The 25,636-nt window shown below is 42.6% G+C and overlaps 1 pseudogene and 1 gene segment (V, D, J or C); one reads left to right on the plus strand and one right to left on the minus strand.

Annotated features, from left to right (window-relative positions):
- The window catches only part of LOC144484496 (uncharacterized), a 156,938-nt pseudogene continuing 131,302 nt past the window's right edge, over nucleotides 1–25,636 (plus strand).
- Nucleotides 8,334–25,436, minus strand: LOC144484517 (Ig heavy chain C region-like). The segment is given in 7 exon segments: nucleotides 8,334–9,612; nucleotides 10,115–10,423; nucleotides 11,344–11,655; nucleotides 12,627–12,926; nucleotides 23,635–23,658; nucleotides 24,881–25,204; nucleotides 25,329–25,436. Coding segments are annotated over 7 exon segments (1,707 nt in total).

A 25,636-nucleotide genomic window follows, 5' to 3' on the forward strand; every position in this document is an offset into this window, starting at 1 on the left:
ATGGAAGGAAAAAGCACCGTTCACAGTGGAGAGACACCATACACGTGTTCTGTGTGTGGACGAGGTTTCAGCCGATCAACTGGCCTGTCAAAACATAAGTGCAGTCACTCCATAGAGAAACTGTGGAAATGTGTGGACTGTGGGAAGGAATTTAATTACCCATCCCAGCTGGAAACTCATCAGCGCAGTCACACTGGGGAGAGGCCGTTCACCTGCTCTGAGTGTGGGAAGGGATTCACTCTGTCATCCCACCTACTTACTCATCAACGACTTCACACCGGGGAGAGACCTTTTAAATGCTCAGACTGTGGGAAATGTTATAAAAGTTCCTGGGAATTGATGTCCCATCAACATGTTCACACTGACGAGAGACCATACAGATGCTGTCACTGTGGGACTGGGTTCAGGCAATCGTATAGCCGTACTGCACATCAGCGAATTCACACCGGGGAGAGGCCGTTCACCTGCTCTGAGTGTGGGAAGGGATTCACTCGGTCATCCCACCTGCTGAGACATCAACGTACTCACACTGGGGAGAGGCCATTCAACTGCTCCAAATGTGGGAAGGGATTCAGACAGTCATCTGAACTGTTGACACACGAACGCATTCACACGGGGGAGAGGCCACTTACGTGCTGTGTGCGTGGGAAGGGATTCATTCAATCATCCCATTTGCTGATACATCAGCGAGTTCACAGTGATAAAAAACCTTTTAAATGCTCAGACTGTGGGAAATGCTTCAAAATGTCCCATCCATGTGTTCATAGTGAGGCTGAGGGGTGACCTTATAGAGGTCAAAAAAATAATGAGGGGCATATACAAGGTAGATAGTCAATATCTTTTCCCACAGGTAGGGGAGTCTAAAACTAGAGGGCATAGGTTTAAGGTGGGAGGGGAGAGATACAAAAGTGTCCAGAGGAGCAATTATTTCGCACAGAGGGTGGTGAGTGACTGGAACAAGCTGCCAGAGGTAGTAGTAGAGGCGGGTACAATTTTATCTTTTAAAAAGCATTTAAATAGTTATATGGGTACGATGGGTATAGAGGGATATGGGCCAAATGCGGGCAATTGGGATTAGCTTAGGAGTTTTAAAAAAAATAAGGGCGGCATGGACAAGTTGGGCCGAAGGGCCTGTTTCCATGCTGTAAACCTCTATGACTCTATCTCCCTTTCCTCTCTGAAGTCCTTGAACGTTTTACCTTCCACATATTGTAAATTGTTTTACCTTTCTGACCTTGTATAGGAAAGTTTATTTTTATTCAGTATCTGTGGAATCTTGTGCCTTATTCACTTGTTACATATCTTGAATCTCCACCTTTATCTATTTTATACAAACTCACTCAAATCTAAAAGCAGTTTAGTGGGAATTGGGAAAACAGAAGGTGGGTTTCCTGGACAGGATGAGCTGCTAAGAGGAGATGGAGAGCGTCACAATCCCAGCTGGTGTTACTACTGGACAGGAAGGTTCCAGAATAAGACGCTGGCTCAATTGACCATAACATTTACCTTTTTGTTTTAGAAATGTGGATGAACAGAGTCACAGGATGGCCCATTAGCTTTTAACAAAAACATCTTTTAAACATGAAAAGATTGACAGTAACACAAGATTCCTTCATTCCGCCCACCTCCTGCTGCAGTGAACACACAGACACAGTGAGGGAGCTCCCTCTAGTGGCGATGGGTGGTAAATGGCCTCTGCCTGGGAGATCACTGAATCCTCAGACTACTGAAGGATCTTATTCAAACTTAGAAACGTTGGAGGATTGTGCTGCTGTATTTTTATTGTTCCTATTATTTTTATATTAACGCAGTCGAACCTATTTAGAGAATTGAAACCAATCTCAGAAACAGCTATAGGCGAACTCACAGATACACAAACACATTCACAGATATACACTCTCAGAGAGACACAGACAAACTCACACACACAGACATGTGGACAAAAAAACACTCTGACTTACACAAATATACACACACACTATCACACCCACTCTCACAAACACAGAGACAGATTGAGACCACGAAAGGTTGATGTCAATTTCAGTCCAAATAATTTGCTGGGCACTAAAATAATAACAGAAGCAAATCTGAGGCTCGGTGTGTGGGTTTTAATGTGAAATTAGAAAATGTATAAATTTATCCCATAGCTCCGTGTGGGAGTGGAATTGATGATTTGTCTGCTGTCTATCTCCCTGAATATTAAATTGGAGAGATTATAAAATTTGAATTGTAATATCTAATGGTATAAAGTGTCTGAAAGCAGGGTGGATGTGATAAAGGCTGGAATAATGACTGGGGGAATGAGGCTGAAAGTGCTGTGCAGAGTGAATGGTTCTTATTGTCGGGAGGGATGGATAGAGGGAGGGATGAATGAATGGCGGTGAATGCGAGAAGCTGAAGACCGCAAGAAACTACAAAAGTTTGTGAATGTAGCCCAATCCATCACTCAAACCATTGACTCTGTCTACACTTCCCGCTGCCTTGGCAAAGCAGCCAGCATAATTAAGGACTCCACGCACCCCAGACATTCTCTCTTCCACCTTCTTCCGTCGGGAAAAGGATACAAAAGTCTGAGGTCACATACCAACTGACTCAAAAACAGCTTCTTCTCTGCTGCTGTCAGACTTTTGAATGAACTTACCTTGCATTAAGTTGATCTTTGTCTACACCCTAGCTATGACTAACCCTACATTCTACACTCTCTCATTTCCTTCTCTATGAATGACATGCTTTGTCTGTATAGCGTGCAAGAAACAATACTTTTCATTGTATACTAATACATGTGACAATAATAAATCAAATCAAAAACATTTATATTTGAAGAGGTTCCCAGTCTGTGCAGCAGAACTGGGGAAGCCTTTGGGCAGAGACTGTGCTGCTGTTTACCCTTCTGATCGATGGTAGTCATGATGTGGAGATGCCGGCGTTGGACTGGGGTAAACACAGTAAGAAGTTTAACAACACCAGGTTAAAGTCTGTTGTTCTGTTTTTTGTTTTAAATAAATGTTCCGTCCTTACACAGAGATATCTGCCACGTGAGTTTTATATTGTCTGTAATTAAATTATATTGTTTTATATTGTCTGTAGTCAAATGATCCCATAGCACTCGCCTTAATTTGGAAATTTGTAATCTATTATGTGCTTATGTGAAATGCACCTCAGTCTCTTGGTTTCACCTCATGGTTTGCACCTCTGCTCTGTATGTGTTCTCTATCTAGCTTGTGGCATGTCTGCCTTGTAAGTATTTCATCGGACGAAATATAGAGAGATTCACACTGTTAACCCACGCTGCAGCGACACTGATAGTTTTTTTAAGGGGCAGTGTAAAGGAAACTATCTTCTGCCACACACTGTCCTGCATCGGCCTCTGATGAAACAGAGCCTTTGCTTTTTAGAATTAACTGAAACTCGGTCAGTGACAGACCAGTTTATGAGTGAAATCACCGAGGTTCTCCTCATTCTTCACTCGTTCTGTCTCTGGATTTTATCATAAAAAGGCAGAGATGAAGGTGTCTTTATACGGATGGGCCACTGGGTGGCGCAGTGACTCTTTCACTGAACGGCCTTGAGTTCAAACACATCCCACACAGGACTGGGGGAACAGACATGTCTGGGAAAGAGGGGAAACCGTATAATATGGAATATGGGGCGGAGTTGATGGGCTTTGGAAAACGGAATTAAGCCAAGCCAGAGATGGTTAAATTTTCATTCAATATTTATTTTAAAAAGTCAGAATATTTTACAGCGACATTATTTTTTAAAGTTAGAAAAGTGAATTTAACGATCGAGCTTCACATTGAGAACACAACACATGCACAGGGAATCCGTCAATATTTGTACATCTGTTACATACACCAGAAAGAGAAAACAGGACCTTAATAGAAAGAGGAATTAACAAATTTGGATAAGGAATGAGAAAAGTTTCTTATTTATACATGATATTTAAACTATGGGGAAATTGTTAACCACAATTACATTATAACAAAAAATGCCTCGTACTTTTCACTCTGAAAAAAATACAGTCTATGATTGTCTCAGTTACAGATTCAGAATGATAAACTGAGAGAATTTTACTGATAGAGTCACCAAGGGCAGATATTGTATTTGTGTCATACGGAGATCATAATAATCAGCTGAGGGAAATCTGCAGCATCCAAAATTCAACCCATCACTTGATCTGTAAAAGAAAGATACAATAATGAAGCAGATGTTTATGATGCAGGACATTAAAGTTAGAGTTTTTAATGGAACATTGAGAGATTTTTCAAATCCATTCTGTCAGTTTGATATGTGAGTGCATTCAATCATCTCACCTTCACCAGAGTGACCGCAGTGCTGTAGAAAATGCTCAGGAAGAACAGGACAATGAATGTGGAAGCCGTTGTCCAGATGTTACTGTTATCATCCTCATTGTCTTCAATCCAGATGCGGTCGGTTGAGTCTAGGGGATGGAGACCAGGATATGAAATTAGATTACTTTATTTATCCAGCTAATGTTATTGTTATTTTTCTTTTCCCAGTTCTCCTTTTTAAACTGATCATTTATTCTTGAACTTAATTTTCAATGTATACCTCCTCTTAAGCTCAGGACACTCAGTAACCGATCTCCGTAACTATTTTCACACCTGATCTTTATTGACATTCCTTGGACAGTCCATGTCAGAAAGCACTGAAGATGTTTAATTGAAAATCAGTTGATTTTTTGACAATTCGGAACTATCCCTTATTGAAGAATATTATCACTGATATCGAGGAACGTTCACTAATCAATGATTATTTTCACAGATGGTTACTGATCTGTAAACTGTGAATGTTGTTGTTTAAGAGTTGGGATGTAATTTCCGATCTGTGCTTCTTTATGGTGGAAATGTTTAGTAGATCGTGAGCTTAATTCAGTTTCTCAACGTGTTTATCTGTTCATTGGACATTGGGATAATAAATCTGTGGATATCTCCATTAAAAAGTCACGTTTAAATTTTACTTTCATCATTTGCCTACCGTTTGTATTGAAGATTTTGCATTTGTGTGCGTGTGCATGAGCATCTCGTGCTCTGCATTAATCTTTGGCTCTGAGTTAATATGTGATTATGAGTGTTAATGTGCGCCTACATTTGCCAGTGATTGTTGATTGTGTAGTTGTGTGTCTGCATCTGTGCGCATATTTTATTCTTTTGTCATTGTGTATATATGACTATTATTGTGTGAAGTCTATGAATATATATTAATGCCACTATTAATGCGTGCACATGTGTTTATGCCTATTGCTATGTGTTAATTTCTGTCACTTTAATAATGTTTGTTTCCCTTTCTGTGGAGTTGCCGGCGTTGGACTGGGGTCGGCACAGTAAGTACTCTCACAGCACCAGGTTAAAGTCCAACAGATTTATTTGGTTGCACGAGCTTTCGGAGCATTGCCCCTTCATCAGGTGACTACTTACTGTTTCCCTTTCTGTGTGCGTCTGTTTCTCCATGTATCTGTGTGCACGCCTGTTGACATGTCAGTGTATGTATACACGTGTTGAAATTCTTTATAACGGTGCGTTGATGTATATTTGTGTTTCGATGTGTAGTAATGTGTGCTATGGTGTTCTGTTCTGTGAGCATGTTAATGTTTGCGTCTACATGTTTGTGTGTAAATGTTTTGCTGTCCGTTCTTCTGTATGCAGTCTGGTGATTTGTTTATATGTATTTCCATATATGTTTGTGAATGTGTATAACATTGTGTGTCTTTATATCTATATTCCTATCAGCGTGAACGTGTGCTAATATATGTATTTATTTGAGTCTAAGTATGTGCTTGTGTATTTATGTGGGTCTGCATGCGTGTGTATCTGTCTATTGTGTCTATGCATGTATGTGTTTGTGTTTGGGTCTGTACCTACTCACGTATGTGTATGTGTATGTACTTGTGTGTTTCATGTGTACATGTGTGCGTTTGTACATATTTGATTATGTGTGTGTGTGTTGTTGTTTTAGTGTCTGTTTGTACAAGAGCGCGTGTCTATGTGTTCGTATGTGTGTGTGTGTGTATGTGTGCGTGTGTATGTGTGTGTGAGAGAGAGAGAGAGAGAGAGAATGGGTGTGTCCCTATGTATATTTGTGTACGGATGTGTTTGTGTATGGGTGTATTTTTGTGTGGGTGTATTTGTGTAAGTGTGTATTTCTGTTTGTGCATGTGTTGCCCATGAGTGCATTTGTGTGTGCATTCTTGTTTCTCTGCATGTGTGTTCGTCTGTGCAAGTATTGAGTGTACCTATGGTGTGTGAAAGTGTATCTGTTGTGTATTTGTGTGTTTCTGTGTCTGTATTTGAATGTGCCTATCCCTATTTCTGTATATGGATGTGTGTGGGGGTATGTGCATGCGTTTGTGTGTGTATGTTTACATGTGTCTTTCTGTATTTGTGTGCATATGTGTGAGTATGTGCATTTGTGTGTGCAGTTGTGCATTTGTGTCGATGTGTGTGTATGTGTGTGAGTGTGAGTGTGTGTGTGTGCGCTTATGTGTGTATTTATAATTGTGACAGTTTTGTGGAGGATGTGCAGGATATTCTGGAGGGTCTGAAAATAGATAAATCCCCTGGTCCGGATGGGATTTATCCAAGGATTCTCTGGGAGGCAAGAGAAGTGATTGCAGAGCCTCTGGCTCTGATCTTCAGGTCGTCGTTGGCCTCTGGTATAGTACCAGAAGATTGGAGGTTAGCGAATGTTGTCCCATTGTTTAAGAAGGGGAACAGAGACTTCCCCGGGAATTATAGACCGGTGAGTCTCACTTCTGTTGTCGGCAAGATGTTGGAAAAAATTATAAGGGATAGGATTTATAGTTATTTGGAGAGTAATGAATTGATAGGTGATAGTCAGCATGGTTTTGTGGCAGGTAGGTCGTGCCTTACTAACCTTATTGAGTTTTTTGAGAAAGTGACCAAGGAGGTGGATGGGGGCAAGGCAGTGGACGTGGTATATATGGATTTTAGTAAGGCGTTTGATAAGGTTCACCATGGTAGGCTTCTGCAGAAAATGCAGATGTATGGGATTGGGGGTGATCTAGGAAATTGGATCAGGAATTGGCTAGCGGATAGGAAACAGAGGGTGGTGGTTGATAGTAAATATTCATCATGGAGTGCGGTTACAAGTGGTGTACCTCAGGGATCTGTTTTGGGGCCACTGCTGTTTGTAATATTTATTAATGATCTGGATGAGGGTATAGTTGGGTGGATTAGCAAATTTGCTGATGACACCAAAGTCGGTGGTGTGGTAGACAGTGAGGAAGGGTGTCGTAGTTTGCAGGAAGACTTAGACAGGTTGCAAAGTTGGGCCGAGAGGTGGCGGATGGAGTTTAATGCGGAGAAGTGTGAGGTAATTCACTTTGGTAGGAATAACAGATGTGTTGAGTATAGGGCTAACGGGAGGACTTTGAATAGTGTGGAGGAGCAGAGGGATCTAGGTGTATGTGTGCATAGATCCCTGAAAGTTGGGAATCAAGTAGATAAGGTTGTTAAGAAGGCATATGGTGTCTTGGCGTTTATTGGTAGGGGGATTGAATTTAGGAGTCGTAGCGTTATGTTGCAACTGTACACAACTCTGGTGCGGCCGCACTTGGAGTACTGTGTGCAGTTCTGGTCCCCACATTACAGGAAGGATGTGGAGGCTTTGGAGAGGGTGCAGAGGAGGTTTACCAGGATGTTGCCTGGTATGGAGGGGAGATCCTATGAGGAGAGGCTGAGGGATCTGGGATTGTTTTCGCTGGAAAGGCGGCGGCTAAGAGGGGATCTTATTGAAACATATAAGATGATTAGAGGTTTAGATAGGGTGGATAGTGATAGCCTTTTTCCTCTGATGGAGAAATCCAGCACGAGGGGGCATGGCTTTAAATTGAGGGGGGGTAGTTATAGAACCGATGTCAGGGGTAGGTTCTTTACCCAGAGGGTGGTGAGGGATTGGAATGCCCTGCCAGCATCAGTAGTAAATGCGCCTAGTTTGGGGGCGTTTAAGAGATCCGTAGATAGGTTCATGGACGAAAAGAAATTGGTTTAGGTTGGAGGGTCACAGTTTTTTTTTTTAACTGGTCGGTGCAACATCGTGGGCCGAAGGGCCTGTTCTGCGCTGTAATGTTCTATGTTCTATTGTCAGTGTGTGTATTTTTTAGCTGTTGCTCCAAGTTTCACCACAATCATTAACTAAAAATGATCCAAACAATACGAATAATGGAGCATATTTTCAATATTTTGCTGTATGAATGTAGTTTATGTGAGTGGCACGGTGATATCAGGAGAAAGAATGAAATCATTCATTGATGCATCTCAGAAACATCAGGGACAGAACAGTAAAAACCGGGGAAGATTCAATCATTTGTTTCAATTTGCATTATGGGAAATCAATGCCAGGACATGATTAACAGGAATAAGAGTACAGAAACATTTTAAAATTATGTTGCATAAGTATATATGCATCACATTGATTAAGATAATGATACTTCAAACTCTGCAGCAAATAAACCAGAAGCTAATTTATACTGTTGGCAACTGGGTTCTTTGAGTAGAGAGCTGGTCCCTTCCAAACACGTTACTTGCGAAGAGGGAGGGAGTGAGCTCATAATTTCCCTCACTCTACCCGGTGCCTGATGGTTCTAACCGCTGACGAGGTGGAGGTGAGTGGATTAAATAATGACATTCCTCCTCTTTTCATTAAGGAAGTGGTGGTACATGGGTTAGCTACTGCTCTCCCCTCTCTTTGTTGGGTGAGTAGGAATCCGGTATGTTAACAATTTCACTCTCCCCTCTCTCTGATGGGGGGATTGTTGCTCCATGTTTCTGTGTGACCCTCACTTCAGTTCCCAGTGGGTGTGGTGCAGCAGCTTAAAGCTGACATCAATGGTAAAGGCATGGACAACGAGAGAAGCAGGAACACCGAGATCTAAATTGTGTTTGTCAGAAATGTTGAAATTGTCGGAGTTTTCCTCAGGGAGGAAAGTCGGTGAAGATATTTTGCAGAATCCTGTAATGAATGTGCTCTACTCTGTCTCTAACACAGGGTGTATCTGAGCTGGGTGCACTGGTTCAACAAGGCTTGGGCCCGAGACATGAAAATACCTGACTCAAATCAAAGATACATAGTGGAAGTAAAATTGAAAACCAATCAATTAAGCGTTTGGATATTTCATTTGTCGTTAGAGGAAAATGATTTTATTATTTTTATTGAAGTTTTTAATGTAACCGAGTGATTCTCATTGACATGAATTAACGGTGTCCATCAGTGCAAGGGAAATGTTCACAAAACTGGGTTTACCGCTGGATTTGTCAACTGTTCTGTTGATGATCTTCAAGGGGATGGCTTCATGTCCCACCACACAGGAGTAAGAAGCACCGCTGGACCATTCCTCTGCTGCAATGGATAACAGGCTGTACATGAAGAAGGAGCTATTCCCGCTCTCCGCGACCACCTCGGTGTTCTTATAGTTCCCAGGATTCACCGGCTTGTCGTTGACGGTCCACTTGACGAAGATCTCTCGAGGGGAGAAACGTCTCACTAAGCAGCTGAGGGAGACGAATCTCTGAGCGGAGACTTCTTCTGCCGAGGGCAGGAGGACAGAGACGAACGGTTCCCGCGGATTTGGATCTGCAGAAAATGTACAATAAATGTCAATAAACTGGAGAATTCCGGAGAGAATGTAACCACTGGCGAGATATCAGAAAAATGTGCTTCGCTTTCGATTTTAAATGTTTCCATTTTTGACTTCCAATTTGGAGCAGAGGTGAACACAATTATTTTCTCAAATAACTCAGGGGGCTGGACTGGGAAGTTTCAGAAATTTTACAGCACTGAATCAGGCTATTCGGCCCAACTGATCGGCTTTAATTTTGGTTTTCTGGTTTTTATGCTCCACATCAGGCTCCTCCCTCGTTATTCAATCTAAACCCAATAACATCGCCTTCAGTTCACTTTTCATTCATCAACACATCAAATTTCCCTGTTAAAATATCTACAACCCCCAGTTTTTAGTTAGTGGAGTTTCCACTCAGGGGAGACCATTAATGCACTGAATACTGAATATTGACCAGTACACTGACACTGGAAATAGACACAGTGACGCATTTATTGCTTCAATCTCTCAGCTCACCTGTTTCCTTGTGGATGGATTTTCTTAAAGGAGTCGGCAGATCCTGATGGCTCACCACGCAGTCAAACACAGCCGCACTCAGCCAGGCTTGTGTCGAGATGTTTAAGTTGCTGACCACGCTGTCAGGATCCGCTCCAGGCTTTTCGGCAATCTCTGATTTCAAATACTTCCTGTCTCGGATCCAGGACACGTTGACTCCATAAGGAGCATTAGAAATGATGCAGGTTAAGGTCACGGTCGCCTCCAGTAAGACCTGTTCTATTGGTGGTGGCTGTATCGTCACTGTGGTATCAGGGCACTGGGGAGGATCTGTGAATGAAAAATGAAAATCAACCCTAGTTCCCTCTTCAGAAGCAGGACAGCAGTGTTCAGCCTGAAGGAGACGAAGTTGCCTTCGATATATCAACCTCTAACTATCACCTTTCAACCTCTATGGAGGATGGAAAACCAGCCTGCTCTGTGAAATTATTCTCTTTTTGTTCAAGTATTTTAGCAGCGGTATCATTCTCATGAATCAACATTGCAGTATTCCCCAACAAATATACCATTCCTGAACTCAGGAACCAAGTACTGGCAGTTAGTTTATAAGTAGGGTGGATGCACTTCCCAATATTTTACCCCTATGCTGTGACCTGTGAAACAGTCCGACACCGACTGTCTCTCCAAATCTTACCAGCTGTCTCAGGAAAAAGCTGACATCAAGACCACCTCGCTTACTATATTACTTCAAAATGGAAGGGAACACTATTTCAAGGGGAGGCAGTGGCATGGTGGTGTTGCCAATGGTCTTGTAACCCAGGGCACGACTCTGGGGACACAGATTCGAATCTCACCACTGCAGATGGTGAAATTTGAATTTAGTAAAAATCTATCATTAAAAGTCAAATGATCATCATGAAGCCATTGTTGTAAAAACCCACCTGGTTCACGAATGCCCTTTAGAAAAGTAAATCTGCTGTCTTTATCTGGCCTGGCATGCATGTGACTCCAGATCCACAGCAATGTGGTTGACACTTAAGTGCCCTCAGGGATGGGAAATAAATGCACATCTCATGAAGGAATAACAAAAATTGCTGTTGTGATGAAATTCTGAATGGGGCACTGTCCCAATGCAGCAAACCACATGACAGTAAATTAGAAGTTGTTCTATCTTTGTACTAACTTTAATAGATCCCTAATTTCGATTAACATCGAAATTATATATTTTATCGTCGGTTTGAGTCTCTTACCCAGAGATCCGCTGATGTTCTGACTCTGGGTGAATCCTTGATGAGTGACCTGGCAGGTATAGACCGCTTTGCTGATCCATTCCTGAGCGGAGACTGTCAGCCGACTGCTGGCCGAGAAGTTCCCGTTCACTTCACAGGCGGGAGAGGTGACAATTCCTGAATCCATGGGTTGTCCATTCTTCAGCCACTTCACCGTCATTGACTTTGGCTGGAAATCGATGATTGAACAGACGATGGTTGCAAATTTTCTGCTGGTGATTTCTTCACTGGAACTCACGGTGAGGATAACGGTTGGGGGGAGAACGCGTGGGCCTTCAACAAACAAATGTTCAGACGTTACTTGAAGATTCAATTGACATCAATTAAAATTAGTTCTTTTATTTGAGCACCATAGCTGCCGATTTGAGAATTATATCCATGGTTTGGTTGAATTGGCAGGGAAATGGCGAATGGAATTCAACCGTCAAAAGTGCCACACAATGCATTTGGGGAGGGAAAACAAAGCAAGGCAATAAACTGGAATGTTAAGAGGGATTGAGGAAATGCAAGACCTTAGAGTGCACGTCCACAGGTCCTTGTAGATGGTAGGGCAGCTGGAAAAGTTGATCAAGAAAGCATATCGGATTAGTTCCTCTGTTATGTGAGATATTGAATGCAAAAACAGTGATACAATGATGGAGCTGCATAAAACCTAGTTAGGCCACGTTTGGAGGTTGCTGTACAGTTCTGGTCACCACGTTGCAGGAATAACGTAATGACTCTGGAGAGAGATGAGGTTTACAAGAATGTTGCCAGGGACTGAAAATTCCCGCCATGAGGCGAGATTGGATCGGCAGGGTTTGTTCTCTTTAGGAAAAGAGGAGGCTGAGGCGTGACATAATTGTGGTTCACAAAATAATAAGGGACGTAGGCAGAAATAATTCATTCCCCAAGTGGAGGGCTCAATTACCAGGGAGCATGGTCATTTAAAAGGTATCTGGATCTGCATCTCAAGTGCTTTAAGCTGAAATGCTACGGAGCAAGGGCTGGAAAATAGGCTTACTTTGTCAGGCTTGTTTATTTGTTCTCCCTTTTGGCCAGCACAGACATGATGGGCTAAATGGCCTCATGCTGCACAGTAACATTTCTGTTGTTCTTTGGTTCTGAGCAACTTTTCAGTCAGGAGGCACTTACCTGGATTTTGCATAATTCAATTTTTCAGAGTGCTACATATCAGTTATAACTAAAGCCTTATACAGTTCAATCAGAGCGTTCCTGTCTTGCCCAAGTTCCACAACACTTACATTGCATTCCAATGCTCTTGACCGAGCTGCTGTGTCGAACCTCACACTTGATTTTGCTGCACTCTCCCTCTGACTGGGTGATGGTTAACTGGCTGCTCAAGGTGTAGGTTCCCTTCGCGTTTCTCACTGATGGATAAGTCTTAAATCCAGTGTCGATCAGCTGCCCATTTTTCTTCCAGGTCAGTTTGGAGACATCTGGAGAGTAGTCCATCGCCAAACAGCCGTAGGTGATGGAGCCAGCGGAGTTGTGTTGCTGACAGGAAGAGACGAGGCTGTAGAGAGTGGGCGGAGACGGTGTCGCTGGGAAAGAATAGTCGATTCAACAAGTTAGACTCTTACCTACGTTTATTAATTAATCAAACATATTTATACAAGTATGTTTCTATATTAGGTATAACTCTTGGGGCTAAAGGGATCAGTGGATATGGGTAGTAGGCGGGCTCAGGATATTGATGAGCCGTAATCAAAGTGAATGGTAGAGCAGGGTCAAAGGGCCGAAGAGCCTCCTCTTGCTTCTATTTTCTATGTTTGAACGTCACAATTTGACTAGAATTATGAACTTAAGTTAATATTTCCCGATTAAGACCTACGCACACCTTTGAGCTTCTGTTACTCCTATCATTTGGGAATCGCCATCTTTGGAGAAACTCACATCACTGTCTCCACCTCTATCAGATTGGAAAGAGAAAAAACATTTTGATGTCATCGTAATGACATACCATTCACTGGATTAACAGAGAAGTGTAAAGAGTTTCTCCATTACTTCAGGCACTACCTATTTCTCAAACAACAGCACTTTGTGATGAAGAAGTTGTCTCTTCATTCATATCAGCCACTCGCCTGATGAAAGAGCTCCAAAAGCTCACGATTCCAAATAAGCCTGTTGGAGTTCAACCTGGTGTTGTCAGACTCCTTACTGTGCCCACCCCAACCTAGCGTCGGCATATCCACATTGTAGTTTTGGCTATTGCCTGTGTACAAACTAACTGATGCCCCTTCCTCTCTCCAACTCACTGCCCCTCACTCCACAAAACGAAGATTGGTGACTTTGCTTCAAAACTACCTTCGGAATGAATACTTACTGAATGACCAGGAAACTCTAAATGTGATTACAAATTCAAATAATTGCAACATTGACTAATTGAAGGGTCATACATTAATAGCAAGAGTTGGCCATTCGGGCCCTGACGTCTCCTCCATTATTCACTGAGATTACAGATGATCTGGTTGTGGTGCTAGCTCTATTTTGCACATCCTCACTCCGCCCGTCGATCACCCACTCTCTGCCCATTTTCCCCGACTCTCTGCGCTTTCCCCTGGCTCTCTGCTATTCCCTCTGGCTCTTTTCCCCTTTCACCCGGCTCTCCGCACTTCCACCTGGCTCTCTACACTTCCCTCCAACTCTGTCCCCTCTCCCCCGGCTCCCTGCCCTTTCCCTCAGCTCCCTACCCTTTCCTCTGGCTCTCTGCCCTTTCCCCCTGACTCCCTGCCTTTCCCCTTGACTCTCTGCCCTTTCCTCTGGGCTCTCTTGTACTTTTCCTCGGCTCTCTGTCCTTTCCCCGGCCTCCCTGCCCTTTATCCTGGCTCTCTCCTCTTTCCCTGGTCTCTCTGTCCTTTCTCCTGGTTCTCTGCCCTTTCACCTGGCTCCCTGCCCTTTCTATTAGCTCTCTGCCCTTTCTTCTGGCTCTCTGCGCTTTCTCCTGACTCTCTGCCCTTTCCCGGCTCTCAGCCCTGTTGCCCGGCTGTGGGCCCATTCCCCGGGCTCTCTGCCCTTCCCCCCCGGCTCTCTGCCCTTTAGCACGCCTCCTGTTCTCCCTGGCTCTTTGCCATTGTCCTTGGCCCTGAGCCCCCAGGGATTCCCCCCAGCTCTCCGCATTCGCAGGGCAGCTCCCACATTTGAACACCAAACTGCCGCTTGAGATCTTTCTTCTCTCTCGTTGCAGACCTCCACACACAGGTTTAGCGAGTGTGAGTGAGAGAATGTGAGTGCGTGAGGGTGAGTGATTGAAGGAGTGAGAGTGGATGAGTGATGGCGTGTGAGTGACGGAAGGTGGGTAAGTGAGGGTGAGTGAGTGAAGTTCTTTCAGTGAGGATGAGTGATTGAGGGTGAGTGAGTGAAGGTGGCTGAATGTGTGAGTGAAGGTGGGTGAGTGAGTGTCGGTAAGAGAGAATGAATGAGGGTGAGTGAGTGAGGATGCGTGAAGGTTAGTGAAGGTGGGTGAGTGAGAGCGAGTGAATGAGGGTGAGGAGTGAATGTGACTTAGTAAGTGAGGGTGAGAGAGCGTGAGTAAATGAGGGTGTGTGAGAGAGGGTGGGTGAGTGAAGGTGGCTGAATGTGTGAGTGAAGGTGGGTGAGTGAGTGTCGGTAAGAGAGAATGAATGAGGGTGAGTGAGTGAGGATGCGTGAAGGTTACTGAAGGTGGGTGAGTGAGAGCGAGTGAATGAGGGTGAGGAGTGAATGTGACTTAGTAAGTGAGGGTGAGAGAGTGAGTGAGCTGGGGGGGGTTATTGAGGGTGGTGTGTGAGAGTGTGTGAGGGAGAATGAATGCGGATGGGTGGATGAGTGAAGGTGAGTGAGTAAAGGTGTTTGACTGAGGATGAGTGATTGAGGATCTGTGAGTTAGGGTGGGTGAACGTGAGTGATGGTGAATATGTGAGGGTGTGTGAGTGAATGTAGGTGCGTGAGTCTCAGTGAGTTTGAATGGGTCAGGTGGCGTACGTGAGAGAGAGAGGGTAATTGAGCTTGAGTGTGTGGGGCAACGTCTGGGTGAGTGAGGGTGGGTAAGTGGGGAGAGTGAGTGAGGGTGAGTGAGAGAGATTGAGACTGGATGAGTGAGGGTGGGTAAGTGGACTGAGTGAGTGAGAGTGGGTGAGTGAGGCTGGGTTAGTGGGATGAGTGAACGAAGGTGACTATGAGTGTTGGTGAGTGACTGAGGCTCTGAGTGAGTGACTGAGGGTTAGTGAGTGAGGTTGAGTGAGTGATAGCGTGTGAGTGTGGGTGACTGAGTGACAGTGAGTGAATGAGAGTGTGTGAGGGCGAGTGAGTGTGAGTGAGTGAGTGCTGGTGAGTGAATGAGGGTGTGAATGTGAGTGAATGAGGGTGAGTGAGTGAGGATGGGTGAGAGTGAGAGAGCGAATGTGTGTGAGTGATTTTGAGTGAGTGAGGGTGTGAGGGTGAGTGACTCAGGGTGAATGAGGATCAGTGAGTTTCTGAGGTTGAGTGCGTGAAATTGAGTGTGTGAAGTTGAGTGTGTGAGGTTGAGTGTGTGAAATTGAGTGTGTGAGGGTGGATGAGTGAGCAAGGGTGAGTGAGTTGGGATGAGTGAGTTGGGATGAGTGAGTTGGGATTTGTGAGTGGGGATGAATGAGTGAGAGTGTGTCAGCGAGGGAAGGTGGGTAAGTGAGGGTGAGTGAGTCAAGTTCTTTGAGTGAGGATGAGAGATTGAGGGTGAGTGAGGAAGTGTGGGTGAGGGTGAGAGAGTCAGTGGGCCACCTCCACCTCTTCCTCTCCATCGATCTTTTCCCGATTCTCCACATTGATCAGCTTTCAGTAACAGGGATGTGTAAATCACCAGGCAGCTGCTTTAATGTCGGTGTCTTTCTTCAAGAAACACGTACCAGTGAACAAATAGTCAGACTGAGGGAGCTGTAGGGAAGCTGACAGCAAAACTAGGATGGGTCGCACAGGAATCAACCAGTATTGGGAGCCAGGCGGCCATGGTCTCAGCCAATTCCCTTTTTATTTTTTGGGTTTTTGTGTCCGGTTTAACACATGGAAATTCCTACTTCTGACCTCATGTTGGATGGAATGTCACTGTTGAAGCAGTAGAAGATTGTTGGTCCAAGAACAGTCCCCTGCCGACATCCTGCAGTGAAATCTGAACTTAGATGTTTGACCTCCAACCACCAATACCATGTTGCTTTGTGCGAAGTATGACTCCAAACAGAGAAGAATTTCCCGCCGATTCTTATTGACTTGAGTTTTACTCGGGCCCCTTGATCCCACCCTCATTCAAATGCTACCGGGGTGGGGGTGGGGGAGGGGGGAGTCGGGGGGGGGGGGGGGGTCGGGGGGGGGGGGGGTGCGTTGGCACGGTGGCACAGTGATTAGCGCTGCTGCCTCAGAGTTGGATTCCCGACTTGGGTCACTGTCTGTGTGGAGTTTGCAAGTTCCCCCCGTGTCTGTTTGGGTTTCCTTAGGGTGCTCCTGTTTCCTCCCACAGTCCAACGATGTATGGGTTCGGTGGATTGGCCGTGCTAAAATTGCCCCTTAGTGTCAGGGGGACTAGTTCCGGTAAATACATGTGGTTATGGGGATAGGGCTTTGCTGGGATTGCTGTTGGTGCAGACTCGATGGGCTGAATGGCTTCCTTCTGCACTGTAGCATCCTATGATTCTACTCTATGGTGTCAAGGACAGACACTCTGACGTATGTGAGACCGAAAGTGTGTGTGTGTGAGAGAGAGAGAGAGAGAGAGAGAGCGATAGAGGGAGAGAGAGATAGAGGGAGAGATAGAGAGAGAGAGAGAGAGAGAGAGAGAGAATGTGTGTGTGAGGATGCCTGTGTATGATAGAATGCGTTTGCACGTGTGTGAGACAGTGGGCTGCGCGTGCAAGAGGGGAGAGTGTGCGTGAGAGAAGGGGTGTGTGAGATAATGTGTGTGTGTGAGACAGAATGTGTGTTTGAAGAATTATTCTTTGTGTGTGAGAGTGTGTCTCTTCTTGAAAATGTATGTGTGTGGAGGGGCGGGGAGAGTGTGTGTGGGGAGTCTGTGTGAAAGAGTACTTCTGTGTGTGATGGTGTGTATGTTGATGTGAAAGGGAGTGTGTCTATTTGAGATACACGATGTCTGTGAAAGAGAGTGTGTGTGCCTGAGAGGGAGGTTATGTGTGAGGGAGAGTGTTGTGTTCATGTGAAAGACAGTGTGTGTGAGAGGGAGTGCCTATTGGAAAGCAAAATAATATGTTCATCAGTGTGTGACACTGTGCATGGGATGGCGTGTGAGTGAGAAAGATGTGTACAATGTGTGTGGGAGATAGAAGCAATGTGGGGTGTTTGAGTGTATGTGTGTGTGTGTGTGTGTGTGTGTGTGTGTGTGTGTGTGTGTGTGTGTGTGTGTTGAGGGGCGGGGAGAGTGTGTGTGAGCGAGAAAAAGTGTGAAACTTAGACAGAGTGGATGCGTGAGTGTGTGTGAGTGAATTGACTGTTGAGAGAACATGTGTCTGTGATAGGTGGAGTGTTTAAAGAGAGATACATTGTATATACATGTGTGTCCGTGTGTAAGAGAAGGAGAGACTGTGTGCGAGATTGTGTGCGTGTGAAAGGGAGGGTGTTTGTGAGAGACAGTGTTTGAGAGCAAGATTGTGCGTGTGTGAGACAATGTGTAAGGGAGTGAGCGGGTGAAAGAGAGAGAAATATGTACCTGTGTGAGAGAATGCGTGTGCAAGTGTCCGTATGAGAGAGAGCATGGGAATGTGTGTGAGACGAAGTGAGAGTGTACGGAAGAGGGAATGTGAGAGGGATAGTGCATGTGTGTGTGTGAGAGAGAGAATGTGTGCGCGAGACTGTGCTTATGTGAGAGACCGTGTCTGTGTGTAAGAGTGTGTGTTAGAGTGTGTGCATGTTCTATGTTTGTGAGAGTGTTTGTGAGAGAGCCAGTGTGTGAGAGCAAGAATGTAGAGGTGTGAGATAGTGTGCGCAAGAGAAATAGAAATATGTGCGTGTGTGTGTGAGAGAGAGAGATGCGTGTGCAAGAGGAATTGTGAGAGAGCGTGTGAAGAAATGTGAGACAGCTTGAGCGTGTGTGACAGAGAGTGGAAGAGAGAGAGTCCATGTGAGAGTGCGTGCGCGAGAGTGTGAGACTGTGCTTATGTGAGAGTGTGTGTCTGTGTGTAAGAGAGAATGGGTGGGTGTGTGGGGATGTGAGCGCTTTTGTGTATGGGGATGTGAGAGATTGATGGAGAGAGCGAGACGATGTATGTATTTGTATTGAGAGAGTGTATGTGTAACGTGAGAGAGAGAATGTGTATGGGTGTGTAAGAGAGACCGTATGAGAGAGAAAGTAAGTGTGAGTATGTATGTTTGTGTGTGTGCATGTGTGAGAGAATATGAGAGTATTTATGTGTGTGAGAGTGTGTGATGTGTATAAGTCTCTATTTGGCTGATTCAGTCTGGAAAACACACTCACTCCACACATACTCACCCATTCACACAGTAAGTGGGAGTGACAAGTGAGCACAATACGGAGCGCGGGCCAAGGGTTGGAAAAACATTTAAATCTTTTGCAATCAGTCGCAATTGAATAATTCACCCTACTCAATGAGGGAAACCTGTAAAAACTCAAGAAATTTGACACAATCCAGGGCAAAGCCACCCACAAGATTATCCGCCCCCTCATTCACCCTATTCTCTCTCTCCATCACTAACAAGCAGTGACAGCAGTGTGTGTTATATACAAGATGCACTGCAGCAACTCACCAAGGCTCCATAGTAAACACTGTCCAAACCCGTTGCCTTTATATCCTAACAGGATAAGGGCAGCAGCCACATATGAAGACTACCACCTGCAAGCTCCCCTCCAAGACACACACCATCCTGACTTGAAACAATACCTCAGTTCCTTCTGGGTCAAAATCCTGGAACTTCCACCTAACAGCACGGCGGATGCCTGCAGCATATGGATTGCAGTTATTCAAGGATGCTTCATATCAACACTTTCTCAAGGAACAATTATTGATGATTAAAACTTCTGGCCGAGCAAATGACTCTAAAATGGGTTTAGAAGATTAAAAATAAGATGCAAATGAATTTGACCCTTCAACTGTCATACCAAACAGGTCATGGACTGCTTTACTACGGAGCACAATCTCACTTTGCATTTGCTCATCGAACATTCCCAAGGCCGGTACATCACTGGTTAAAAATCATCCAAATCTCCCTCTACAATCTGACGTTTCTGCTCTCTCTGATGGTCACAATATGCTTTAGGGATCTCATTTCTGAGACGCCGAGACAAACATCAAGTCAAACTGTCACATTTCTCACAGATACAAGTTTATTGAAGAAATAAATCAAATTTCACTCCCTGAAATACAGCAGAAGGAACCAGAAGTTTTACAACCAGTCAGGCAGATTCCTGGTCCCAACACAGTGACCACGCGCGCAGAAACAGAACAGACACAAACGGTGCAACAATCGATTTCCCAGCAGGTAGGTATGATCAATCTGTCAATTTAATTCAAACTGTTTGATTCTAATTGATCAATGATCAATTTACAACAGAAAATCAATAACCTCTTTTAAATAAAACTGAAATTCATTTCAAAACTCCTGTCGATTTTTAATTATGTCTCTCTGCCTGTCTCACTTCTCGAAAACTATGTAAAAATGTAATTTCGCTGAAAATTAGGAATCAAAAATAACAGATTCAGGACAGTTCAATGTCCCCGACAGAGATACAGTGACACAGTAAGGATTAAATAAACCAAGAAACATTTACATTGAAAATCATTACCTGATTCGATCTAATTTCTTAATTAAATGTAATCAACAAAATATTCGAGGTAAAACACCTTATCGAGCTAAGCATAGCTGATAAAAGAAAGGTTTTGTTTCTGAATTCATTTTCGATACAATTAAACATTCTCTGAAACGGATGATACTTTGCACGCCCGTGCATTATTCAAGGTATTTTGTTTTGAATTAATTAGCACCAATATTATATTTTGTTTTGTTAATTGCCGGTTACTTTTCCTGTTAGCTGATTTGTACTCCCTAATAAAATCAGTTTTCAATCATTCAAAACTTTCCCTGCCTCGAACATTGTGAAGTAATTAGGTTCCAATTAAATATTAAACAATAAACTTCAAATTACTGAATGGAAAGATTCAGACATCTGTAATTCATTTGCTTCAATCGAATAACATTGTCATGTTTTTTCATTTCCACTTTTACTCCAAATGCCTTATTATAACCTGCAAACGTGTTAAGAATGCATGTTTCTGAATTTGTATATACTGTAACGGCCTGGCAGTTTGAGGTCAATGAAGCTGCTTCCTAGATTTAATAATTTGGACCATCCATATAATTTAATTACTGAACATATTGTTTAAATTAAGAAGTTCTGAATTAAACAATGAAAAACACAATGAGGACAATTGATTCAAATCCTCTGCAACACTGAAACATGATGCACAAAATAAGTCGAGACTTTTTCTTCAGTATAATATTTAATACTAATTAAACATAATGCTCAAATAGAATCAATTCTTCTATTCTGTCATTTATTCATCCAATAATTCTATTCTATGTTCAGCAGTAATGGGAGACAGGATGTTATTATTAAATGCAGAGCAAATATTACTAATATAAAAATATTATAATATTATAAAAAATTAATTATTTGAATTTCAAGTATTAAATTGTAAATCTCTAGCCAGTTTCTGTTGACACCTTACGGCAATTCAAACACCATTATATGAACAATTGTTTAGTGTTAGCGAATTCCACCTGTCAGAAAACTGTGTTCACTCTGTCACATTTATTCAAACTGTGGGATTCTAATTGATCAATTTTCAAACTACAACAACAAAAATCAATAACTTCTTTTAAATTAAACTGATATTCATTTCAAAATTCCCTTCGACTTTTAACTATTTCTCCCTGTCTATCTCAAATCTCGAAAACTAGGCAAAAAATATTTTTTTTTCTGAAAATGTGCACATCAGATATAACCGATCCAGGGTAGTGTAATGTCCCTAACAGAGGTACAGTGACGCAGTAAGAATTGTAATTCATGATTTACTTTAATCTGCAAGCATCAGTTAGCATGAATAAAATGCTCAAATATATATTTATTTTATTTTTTCCGATACCAGTTTGTTTTATCCTGACAAGGATGTTTAAACGCAGTTTGTTTTTTTCATTTAGCTAGAAAAAGTGTAACCGCTCAGGATCACCGAGTTGAAACAATACAGAAACAATTGAGAAACACAAAACCATTTCACAAATTTTGAGATGAGATTAGTGATTAATTACCTCTGCATCCAACTACAAATTACTTGGAAGGAATGCTGCGCCTGCACAGAAACAATGTAATAATCGGGCACAAAAATTGCCAAATAGCGTTTTATTGCCAATTATTCTCCAAAACTCATATTTAAGTGAATGCGAACTTCATCGGGGATATAACAATTAATGCAAAGTATCTTGTTGAACTGAGCGCTGCTGTGGAAACAGCATGTTATCAGTGAAATAGTTTCTGGAATTATCACAAAATATTTCCAGCCGAGAAACTTTTTTGGTAATGTTAATTGTATGCAAAGCACAGCAGAACTATTAAAGCCGATTAATGCGAAATGATATGAATAGAAAATAATCTTTTGTGAATATGTAGTTATGTTACCGATTAATAACAGTTTGATTTATATTAATTTTACTGTCAAACTTGTTAATGAGAAGTTTGTTTTTGCAGCAACTACTTAGTGTCCGATTGAGCGTTGTAAGACATGATTTATTTTAATTTCTAAGAGTTAGTTAAAATTTATAAAAATGCTGTAATACCTTTATTTTATTTCTTTCACAACCTGCTTATTTTCTCCCTACAAGGATTTTCAAACTCATAGATTATTTGCATTTAACCAGAAAACGTGTAACCGCTCAGTGCCACCGAGTTTAAGCAATGCAGAAACACCAAAACATTTCACACATTTTAAACATTCTTAGTGACCCAACGACAGAACCTCCTCAACAGAAACACACCAAAACACATCAATGAGGGAATGAATCCGTTTCACGGGGACGCAACTCAATTATCCATTCAACAAAATCAAAAATATGATTGCAAGGAAATCTCAATATTCAATCCGGCAAAACAGCTCGTCACCAAATATATGAATGTTTGAACTAAACAGAAATTTGGAATAAGAGCAATAGCATTGCGAGGAGGTGGAATATGTCCAACAAATTAACATTGAAATTTTACCACATTCTATTCATATTGGGTCATATTTCAAACAGATTTCAAACATATTAAAATATTGGGTGGGTAAAAGCTGCAGCCGTCAGATGCCACCGAGGTTAAACATGGCATGTATCCCAAATTGTGAATGCAGTGGCAAACTATGTTTTGGACGAGTGGCATAAACCGTGGTTTGGTTTAACCTGCACTTATCAGCTCCGATTTTAAAAAAATACAAATACAATAAAGCCTGCCTGATTTCTGTCTGCAGGCACACGTCAAGTAGTTTAAAACCCTCAGACTGTTTGTATTCAATCACAAAGTGTGTAACAGCTCAGTGTCACCGAGGGTAAACAATGCAGAATCTCCGAACCATTTCACAAATTTTACTTATTCAAAGTCACCCAGACAGACAACCTCCTCACCAGAAACACGCAGCACTGAGGGACTGAAGCCCGGTTCATGCAGAAGCAGCTCAATTCTACAAACAGTTGCAACAGAATCAAATTTCACATTGGCAGAAAATCTCACTTTAAAATCCAGCCAATCTGACCATCACCAAAGCAACTAATAATTAAAATAAGCACAACAATGACATGGCAAAATCAGACTATGATTAAGCGGAACATGTTCGCAACATTAAAGTCGAAACTTTAAGACATTTTGTTAATATTGGGTTAGATTTCAAACACTTGTGCAGTAGATGGTGCAACTCGCAGCCACTAGATGTCACCGAGATTAAACATTGAAGAAACGCCGAACTGTTTAACAAAAGGAAGGCATTTAAAGTAACCCAGCCACACAATGTCCTCAGCAGATAAACACCAAATCACAACAAGAGACTGAATCACTCAGTATCACCTTTTGTCAATTAACAGTAGAATTCTATAACCCCCATTTTAAGCAGGATCACATGAAACATTGTAAAGATTTTCAGCACAGAATCCACCAAACCACATTACAGTGAACGAATGAATTAATAAAATCGAGAAAAAGTATAAAACAAAAACTCAAATAAAACACTGCCTAAATAAATGCATGGTTCTTACCTGCAGTCACCGTCACCATGGTCCCTTGTCCCCAGTAGCCCATGGCGTCACAGTGTCACATTCTCTAGGCTGGGTCATACAATAACCATCTCTGCACAAAATAGACAGAAATCCATCAGTATTTTAAAAATTCACAAGCCAGAGGGAAAGCAAATTTTCATGAAATTATTATTGTACTGGTGGATACCGTTCGCTCTACATAAATAACCTGAATGTTTTATATTTCATCGAGGGTCACATGATCAAGTTATTGAAAACACCAACTGATAATTAAATAGTTATCATAAATTTCCCATATTAATTCTCGCTATTTGTGTAGTGCTGGGACATAAATAATACAGCACTGTAAACAATGCTGGATTGGAAAACAGAGCACTGCCCCAGTCTCGGTCAATTAGTGCTGAGGGGTTTTTGTATTGACAGTAACTGCTGTGCCATCCAGTTATCACAGTGAGACACAGCATGACAAATACTGTGCCCGACTGCTAACTGTTTAATTTCACTGCTGTCTCAAAAATCTGATTCTGCCTCATCCACGAGCGAATGAGTGAGATATTTCAGCTTGTCCTGGTCATTGTATTTATAAAGGGGATCGGAATGCTTTTAAACTCTCTGTGTAGATTTAGCATATCGGTAAATATAGATTTTACGGGAAGATTTTTATACCTTTTCACAAACTAATATTACTTCCACACATTATTTCACTGAAGCCTCGTTTACTTTGAAAATCCTGCTGTGGTACTGATTACCAATTTGAACAATCTCTTTCCATGAGGTTTTTGTATGAGGATTTCGCTGTACTCAGCACTGTGACCCACTGCTGTATCACAGTGACAGACACTCGCACAAAAACTGCACTCACTCTCTGTTCAGTACTGCCGCTCAATATGTACTTCAAATAAACCATTATTTCGATGTAATTTACAATTTATGCAGCAGTTTACAAAACACAATCTAGAAACACCTCCTCCAAGTATCAGAAATAGTAAAACGAGCGTTATATCCAGGTGTGTAATTGCTGAAACTGTTAAGAGTAAGTATAAACAGAGTGAAAATCCTCAGTCCATTATGTCTGTGTGTTTTCTTGGTTTAATGTTTAATTTTCACTAAGTTAGGTTTGTCAGAAGCGTTTTGTGTTTTGGTTCTGGTCACTGTCGTTAATACTACATTTAAAACAAGCACTGACCTTCAGGTTATGATGGAAGTTGCTGAATTCCCTCTCGAGCTGTTCTTGTCCGGGTCCAACCCTGGTTCCTCTCGCTGTGGTCTCTTGCACAGTAATAGATGGCGGTGTCTTCGGTCTTCAGCCTCGTCATTTCCAAAGAGAAGATGTTGCGTGAAGTGTCTTTGGACGCAGTAAATCGATCCTTAATTGCTGGGGCGTAGTTGTTGTTTGATGAAGAGTAGTAGTAAAGCAACCACTCCAGCCCCTGTCCTGGAACCTGTCGGACCCAGCTCATGCTATAGCTGCCAAGATCGAAGCCGCTGGTTTTACAGGTCAGTGTCAGGGAGCCTCCGGGACGCCCGGTCTCTGCCTCTGGCTGAGTCAACACAACCTCCGACTGGACACCTGTAAAAATAGATCAAAGGATTAATTTTGGTGACATGATTGCTGACTCTGGAACATTCCAGAGACAGACTAACATTTTGATACAGTGACAATGAGGAATTGGACAATAAAAAATACTACTCACCGGATAAGATACTCAACAACAAACTGAGAGAAATCGCCGACCTCATCTTTCTGGTGATTTGGGGGAAATGGTTGTGTCAGGAACTCAGTGAACAAACCAGCTCCCGGAGTGTTGGATTCCGGTCCGGTGAGCGGCATTTAAATACCCGGCAGAAGGGGGCGGCTTTCCAGGCGCCGCCTGTTGATTCCCTGCTGGAGGCGGCGACTGGATCCAGGTCCCACCTTCCACACCCCAACAGAATGGACTCCCAGATTTACAATAGATTAATATTAAAATGGACATTTTATCAGCGTCGGGATATTTGTTTG

The sequence above is a fragment of the Mustelus asterias genome, unplaced genomic scaffold (assembly GCF_964213995.1).
Source record: "Mustelus asterias unplaced genomic scaffold, sMusAst1.hap1.1 HAP1_SCAFFOLD_113, whole genome shotgun sequence".
NCBI classification, from domain to species: domain Eukaryota; kingdom Metazoa; phylum Chordata; class Chondrichthyes; order Carcharhiniformes; family Triakidae; genus Mustelus; species Mustelus asterias.